This window comes from Mandrillus leucophaeus, unplaced genomic scaffold (genome assembly GCF_000951045.1).
Source record: "Mandrillus leucophaeus isolate KB7577 unplaced genomic scaffold, Mleu.le_1.0 Scaffold887, whole genome shotgun sequence".
In the NCBI taxonomy this organism is placed as follows: domain Eukaryota; kingdom Metazoa; phylum Chordata; class Mammalia; order Primates; family Cercopithecidae; genus Mandrillus; species Mandrillus leucophaeus.
In genome coordinates, this window is record NW_012109663.1 from 803,656 (window position 1) to 811,473 (window position 7,818).

Here is a 7,818-nt window from a genome sequence, read left to right on the forward strand (position 1 = left end):
ACATTCCATTGGAAATATTTAAAAGATGATGTAATAGTTTTATTTTAAAAGGCCAGTATTTGTCACATTCTGGACTTTACATCATTTGCAACTTTTTAAACTTAGGATAAATAATTTGAATGACAATTTAAAAAATTTGACAGGCAGGGCACAGTGGCTCACACCTGTAGTGCCAGGATTTTGGGAAGCCAAGGTGGAAGGATAACTTGAACTCAGCAGTTTAAAACCAGCTTAGGCAACATAGGGAGACCCTGTCTCTACAAAAAAAAAAAAAAAAAAAAAATTGGCTGGGTGTGGCGGCACACGCCTGTGGTGTCAGATACTTGGCAGGCTCAGACGGGAGGATCACCTGAGCCTGGAAAATAGAGGCTACAATGAGGTGTGATCACGCCACTGTGCTCCAGCCTGTGTGATAGAGCAAGACTCTCTCTCTCTCAAAAAAAAAAAAAAGTTTGAAGAACACTCTTTGATATTTTGGTTCATGAAATATACTTATCATTCAATTTTATAAAATAATGCCATATACATATACTGACTTGTTGATTTTTTTTTTCTTGTGTCCTCACCAACTTTTGGAATTATCAATTTATTTTTACTAATGTGGATGTCTATATTGATATTTTATTATTGCTTTTAACTTCAATTTCTCTGATTACTAATTAGATTGAGGATCTTTTCATATAATTATCAGCCAGATTGGCTTCCTTTTCCATATAGTGACTATTTGGGCTTTTGACGACATATTTTTTGGGGGGTTGTTTGTGTTTTTCTTATTGCTTTGCAAGAATTCTTGATGTATTCTGGTTACAAACCTTTTTTCAGTTATATGTGTTGAAAACACTTTCTTCCAGTTCCTGAGTTTCAATTTTATCTTCCTTACAGGATTATTTGAAAAAGAGATGTTTCAGGGCATCTTGACATCTTATTTAAGAGTTCTTCCCGCCATGTCAAAATTATGAAAATTCCATCTTCTAAGTTTCCCTTTCATATTTAATTCCTTAATCAACCTGAAATTGATTTTTATGCTCAATGTGTATGCATTCAACTTATTCATTTCCTGTGAAAAGTTGTTATTGCTCCGGTTATTGAAAGCAACCTCCTTTACCCATTCTGAGAATATTGAAGGGAAAAAAATCATACTTGGTTTCTCCTATACCTTCTCACTCAAAAATGAACTCAGAAGCCTTGTATGACCAAACGTGTGGGTTTTCCCGACATACCAGGCAAGCAATCAATTCTGCATCTGACATCAGCTGGGTATCCTCTAATGCAACTCCATTCTGACATTACCTAGAGATAGCCTCAAATACCACAGGTAAAGGGCTCAGTCCCCAAGAGTGTCCCCCTCACCCAACTTCCAATGACAATCTCAAGCCCCAGTTTGCTTGACCTGTGCTTCTGACCTACCTGCTATAAATTAAGGTTCCCATGACTCCCTCCTGGGATTAGATTAATTTGCTAGAGCAGCTCACAGAACTCAGGGAAACACGTATGTTTACTGATTTATTATAAATATTAATAGAAAAGATGCTGATGAGTGCCTGTGAAGAAATACATAGGGCAAGAAATGTGGGAAGGGGCAGGAGTTTCTATGCTCTCCCCAGGCCCACCATCCTCCACGAACCTCCAAGTGTTCACTTCTCCAGAAGGTGTTTTGAACTCAGTCCTTTCAGATTTTTATGGAAGCTTTGTTATGTAGAATTATGTAGACTGGTTAAATCACTGGCCATTGGCTTAATCTTCAGACCCTCTCTCCTTCCAGGTGGATGTGAGGGTGTGTTGGGGCTAAAAGTCTCAACAACCTAATACAGCCTTGGTTTTTCTGGTGACCAAGCCCCATCCTGAAGCTACCTGGAGGAATCCAGCCATCAGTCAACATTAGCATTACAAAAGACACTTAACACTTTGAAGAATCTAAGTAGTTCAAGAGTTTTATACCAGGAAATAGGGACTAAGACCAAATGTATATTTCACAACATATATTTGAAGACCATCCTAATCTTCCAATAAGGATTCCTTATATCAAAAGGACATACAACTTAAAAGATACCGCAGCACTCCTAGAATCTCACTGAATCATTTATAATTAATCATGTCCATTGTATAGTATAAATATGTCTCCTAGAATGAGGTCACTCAAGTTTGTAGGCTTCCATTCGATCTTGTCTGATTTCAAAAGTAGTCTCTGCAAACATAGCTTCACCTTTTCAGGCATCTGTTATCTGTTATAGTTGAGCTGGAAGACATCATCATCACTTGCTCTGATCCTCTTTTGAAGGGATAATATTGGATTCCCCTCCTTATATTATTCATTTATTAATTCCTTTAACCTCAGTGACTATTCTTCCTTCTCTTCATTTATACCCCAAATCTTCCACCTTTGGAAGCGAAGGTTTGCCTCCATTTGCCCACCTTGTCTATCTAGGTGGAAGGCAGCAATGCCAGTCTAGCCGGTGCTCCCTTTCAGTCCACTCATTCAGATAGGGTTAGGCTACACAGGCCCAAATTGGTAGGTTGTTTTTACTACCAGGCAAAACAGCTGCATTCACTGTTAACCCCAATTTTGCCAAAAGAGATGAAGGCACAACCCACTTCTATCAGGCCCATAAGGAATTCTGATATAAGGTTTATTAGGAATGAGCCACCTCTAGTTACAGCCCTTGTAATTGCAGCCCTGATCCTGTGACCACTGCATCAAGTAGGGGAACGAAAAAAAAGAGGACAAGATAATTAAAAATATATAATGCTTTATTGTCAAAAAATAGACAAATTTTAATTTCCTTTAACAGGAATATTAATTTAACAGCCTCCATAAGCCATCACCATTTTGTAAGCATAACAGGCAAGAGAATCAAAGATAACTGTTAGTGGAAAAAGGACAACAGTTCTACATCCATGCCCAAGAAGCCTTGCCCAGTCAGTGGTGACAACTCCAGGACAGCAGCAGAAACACAGTGAACCTTTGGAGCCTGACAACAGACATGCAAAATGACGTTGATTTATCTTGGCCCAATTCTATAAAGATTGGCTTTGTAGTATCTTTCCAAGCGTTTGAAGAGTTTAGTTTGTTAGAACACTTGCTAATTTGAACAGTGACATTTTAGGTCACTTATAGTATCAGTAACAGGATCACACCTGTTTTTCAGTAACACCAGGATGAATACATCTGTCCCTACATCTGTTCCAGTATGTGAAATGGAGCTAATAGCTAGGGCAGGAAACCTGAATAAAGCTCCTTATCCATAAGCCACAGCAAGGATATGAAAGCCTTGCTGAATTGAACATTGTTGAGTAGAGGCTAAATTCTCTCATTAACATAAAAAAGGAAAGAGATAATGATCTACTTAGTCGGAATAAGACAAAAAGTAAGGCTTTTATTATTCCCTAGTGACAGGTATCCAAGGTGGAAAAAATCTGGGTGCGCGCATGGTTATCTGGACTGTGAGTTTCATTCTCTAGGCTGTACTATAAACCATATTTCCATAGCCAATGCAGACTTTGTAAATTGACCCGTTTCAATAATTCAAAGTGGTAGTACACAGCTACTGCCCTTGACAATTGGGGTTAAGGAGAGATTCCTCAATTCCCAGAAAAGCCCAGAGATGAGATAATACTGTCATGGTGAAATCGTTCATATGAGATTAAGCATATGTAATACTGAAAAGAAGACAGATTACTAAGTGAATCAGAGAGGGACTAGATCTCAGAACTAATGTCCTATCCTCACAGGTATTCATCATTCACTCAGTGGATGAGTAATCAATTACACACAAAAATATCATTTCAATGTTTTGCATTTTTCTAGTTTAAAGACAATATTCAACACTTAAGAACAAGGGAAACTGAGCTTTTAAAGGCATCTAAAACAACACCGTGGTTACTGAAATGGTAGCACAAGCTTTCGTCACCTCTTTAAAACATTAGAGTGAGGAAGTCACCAAGAAACAGTGAAGCAGTTCCATTATTGCCATAATTTCTCATTCACTCTTACCTAGGGTTAAGTTTTAGTTAAATTCACCTACTTAATCCTACCCTCCTGTCTAAGAACTCTTCAAATTTGAGTCATGAACTGGTGGTGTGGGCTTCTGGAAGTTTTGATCAGCTAAGTATCATTGAGTAAGATTCTGTGATTTAAAGAATCACCCTGAAAACTTACAGAAAAAAAAGTCATATGAAAATCAAACTAGGCAAATCTGGTTTATATAGTCTATTACCAAGCCTACCTGAAACAAAATTGTGGAATCAAATGTAAAACTCAAATGGACTTCTACTTTTGCTTACCTATTCCATCCCATTCAATTCTGTACAAAAATGGGATATATGCAGAAAATGTACACTATTTCGGATCACTTCTCGAAAGGCCAGAAAATCAGCCTGTTAGCTGCAGTTGCTAAGAATGTGAAATACAGAAAGAAAATGGACTACATTTGGGGTTTCTTATTGAGGACAGGTGGGGCAAACTACAAATGACTTTAGCTGACTAGCTGAATAGTTTTACTACCCAATCATGAAATAAGCTTTATATATTTTCCCTTTTTAGGACCCTTCAATGACTGTTGTTCCAATCAGTGAATAAAGTTTTTTCTTAACAAGTCGAAATCCTGAGCTGAGGATCAGAGTTCTCCTGAAACCAGATGAGAAGCGACCCCTACTAAAGAAAAAGTCCCTGAAGCTAGTCCATGAGCAGTTCTCCTGCTTAAACACAAGTGTAAGCTCAAAAGTAGGCACCACGCTAGAATCACACACAATCCTATCCAGCTTTTTACATACATTTTCAATTTCCAAGTTCACGTGCATAACACAACCTCGCAAGCCACAGGGCTCTGTTGAGGAAAGCCGCAGGACATCTTGAGCAATTCTCTGGGTCAGTTTCTCAGGGACAAGGACCTTTGAGCAACCAAGTTTAGTTTGCTTTGATTTGGACAGACAGTTCTCCAGCATTTTAACCAAATTCTGGCAAGTTGATTCCTCAAATATTACCTCGTTGAGGTTGGGTTCAGGAACAACATAATCCCAGTAGTCAAAATCTGTAAGAAATGGAGTTTTCTTTTTAGATAAAGAAAAAAAAAATTCACAGTAGAAAAAACACACCAAGATATCAACATTGGTTACCTCTATCTACCATGTAATATAGCGAATAATTTAAGCTCTCATGAAAGTTCATGTATGAAATAAAGGTTTAGATAAATAGAGTGGATAGGATATAACTACTTTTCTTTAAATTCATGTGTGTACACAGAACACACACAATCATAAAGACTATGCATCAAAAATCTACTTGGGATTATCCCAGATTATTGGTGATTTTCTTTTCTTTCTTGCCTACTTGATTATGGGGGTTTTCTAATTTTGTTTTACAGAAAACATTTATTACTTCTGGGATAAAAAGTTAAAACTTTGTTATTTGGACTAAGGGGTTATTACTTTCTAACTGTAGGAATACATGTATTGTAAAATAAAGAATTTTTGCTATTATGTTTAAAGTCCATGAGCTTGAAGAGTTACGTTAAAGATCTATCAAATTTGTGTCTTTAAGTCTTTACTGGAGTAAAGAAAAAAAAGGTCCCAATTTTAGCTTTAACCTCTTTAATTAAAAATTGCGCAGAGAAGACCTTTGAGGTTCATGAGGATATTTATAACCGGTTGGGTGTTTTTTTCTTAGCCAAGCAAAACAAAATAGTCCTAGGGAAATAAAATTAGATTGGCTGAAAGGAAAAGAGATAGCTCTGCATTTGGTCACCTACTCCTCAAATGAATCCTACCACTTAGCAGGATTGCCACACTACAGGGAGTCAAACGAACAAGGTGCAGGCTGATGCCCTCCCAGCTCCTCTCCCTAAGCCCACTCCACCTTCATCAGCTACTGGGTTTTCCTCTCCACTTCATGTAATTTTGGAGTTCTGGCCCTATAAATTAGGTCATCAACCACTTCACCTTGAAAGGAGAAAAACACGAAGAGCCTAAGCAGTTTATCTATGCTCTTACAGCTCTAGTGGCAGAGCAGTGTGTTCACTTAGAAACTGCTGTTAAAATTGCAAATGATAGCAAATCAAGCACCACTGCTGTTCAATAGTTTCCTTCTCACATTAAAAATGGAATAATGGGTATATCCAAGACTGAAAATCCTACTCAGTAATAAACATGAACACACTGATTTAAGCAACCACATAAAAGAATCTCAAAAACATTAGGCTGCGGGAAAGAAACCAGACACAAAAGAGTACCTACTTTATGGCTCCACTTACCTAAAGGCAAAACTAACTTGGAGTGATAAAAATCAGATCAGTAGTTCCCTGGAGTCAGGGGGGAGTGAGAAATACCTAGCAAATGGGTGCGTCGGAATTCACGGGGAGGGGTGATGTTGATTACAGGGGTAAATACATTTGCTAAAACACACATAACTGTGTTCTTCACAATCATGTAAGATAAGGACCTTAATCCCCAAGAGCCTACTGGCACCAGCCTAGAAAGATGTAGCCCTTGGGTATTCTACTTTTGCTACTTTTGTTTCTAGCATGAAGAGAAGATGTTAGAAAATTTGGAAAGGATTCTCCTCAGACGGATTTTGTGGCACCCCCTACATAGAGGTAGGGGAGGAAGTCGAAAGCCCGCCCACCCGGTAGATCGAGGGGCACCGACCTTTGGAGAGGAGAAGGGTGGGCAGCGGGGACACTCACCACTTAGCAGGCTCTCTGGGTGATAGCCACAGTCCAGCAATTCTGAAATGCTGGCCGGGTTCTTACTGCTCAAACTGCCAGTTGCAACCATGGTCAACGGCTCTGTTTCCCTCGCGGGGCGCAACGGCCTTTCCTGTGCGCTGGAAAAAATGAGGCGAGAAGAGACGGATTTGCAAAAGCAGGCGAGTCGTGCAGAGACTCCTAAAATGCCCGGCGACGCGGGAGCGAACTAGCGGAGGAACTTCTTTGCCAAAGGGGAGGAACCGGCCTCTGCAACTCAAGTTGACAAAGCCCTGTGAGCAAGGCCGCCAACTACAGCAACAACCTGAAACTAACTCAACAGTTCGCAAAACTTGGAAGCGACCTGCCCCGCCGAACGGCCCCCGACCCTGCTGCCCCAAGGCCGCAGCTTCGCTCACCTGCCGGGAGTTCCCGGGGGCCGGCGCGCTCGCTGCCGGGTAAACACAGGCAGGTGCCTTCTTAGGAGTCCCCTCTCCTGGGGACTCGGTGACCTGCAGACCCCAGCAGCCAGCGGCACCCTGCTCACCCCCCCGACCACCCTGCGCCGGCTCCTAGCAGTAGCATAGCCTCCGGGGCAGCGAGAACTTTATAGGTCCAGTCCCCACCCTGCCCAGGCCCGCCCACCTGCGCCGCCCCTCCCCGGCCGGCGCCCCGCCCCTCCCCTGCCGAGTCTGGTCCCCTTTCAACCCCTACACTTCCAGGGAGCCCGAGCCTAGTCGCAGGGAGTTGAGGATAAGCCTATGGTACGGACACCTGTTGTTTCCAGGGTAGATCTCGGGCCACTGTGACCTCAATTCTGGGCGCACGACTCTTCAAAGCCTGAACCTGATTCTTCAGTGCGACCCCTCCCCGAGCACCCGAGCTTTCACACTCAGGCTGCTCCAGGCAGCAGCGGGAAGCTTTAAGCGGTCTGTGTATTTCCTTGTCCTGAGGCTTTGCTGTGTCATCCTGAACACTTGGCTTAAATCTGTTGCAACGTTCACTGAGCATCATTTATGCACTTATTTATGGCCTCTAACCCAGTCAACTCTACTCTGCCTCCCAGGGTTTCTGTATCCTCCTCTGCTGCACGCGGTCACATCAAGTTTTCCTTTCCCGCAACGAAGGCTCCTAGCATTTT

General features: G+C 41.4%; 1 protein-coding gene across 2 annotated transcripts; it reads right to left on the minus strand.

Annotated features, from left to right (window-relative positions):
- Positions 1 to 1,964: 1,964 nt before the first annotated feature.
- DDIT4L (DNA-damage-inducible transcript 4-like) lies at positions 1,965 to 7,571 on the minus strand. Of its 2 annotated transcripts, none has more exons than XM_011969366.1 (3): positions 7,452 to 7,571; positions 6,678 to 6,817; positions 1,965 to 5,027 (listed from the first exon to the last, which is right to left on the minus strand). In XM_011969366.1, the coding sequence occupies exons 2-3, from the start codon at positions 6,766 to 6,768 to the stop codon at positions 4,537 to 4,539; spliced, it is 582 nt and encodes a 193-aa protein (XP_011824756.1). In that variant the 5' UTR covers positions 6,769 to 6,817; positions 7,452 to 7,571; the 3' UTR covers positions 1,965 to 4,536. The 2 variants fall into 2 exon arrangements, with proteins under 2 accessions (XP_011824756.1, XP_011824755.1); XM_011969365.1 differs by lacking the exon at positions 7,452 to 7,571 and adding an exon at positions 7,097 to 7,284.
- Between the last annotated feature and the right edge of the window lie 247 nt (positions 7,572 to 7,818).

Bases quoted from the DNA above. Each gene is read 5' to 3' on its own strand.
- DDIT4L (XM_011969366.1), bottom strand. From the start codon at position 6,768: ATGGTTGCAACTGGCAGTTTGAGCAGTAAGAACCCGGCCAGCATTTCA. The intron at 5,028-6,677 runs GTGAGTGTCCCC...CATTTCTTACAG, and splicing joins CCCAGAGAGCCTGCTAAGTG to ATTTTGACTACTGGGATTAT.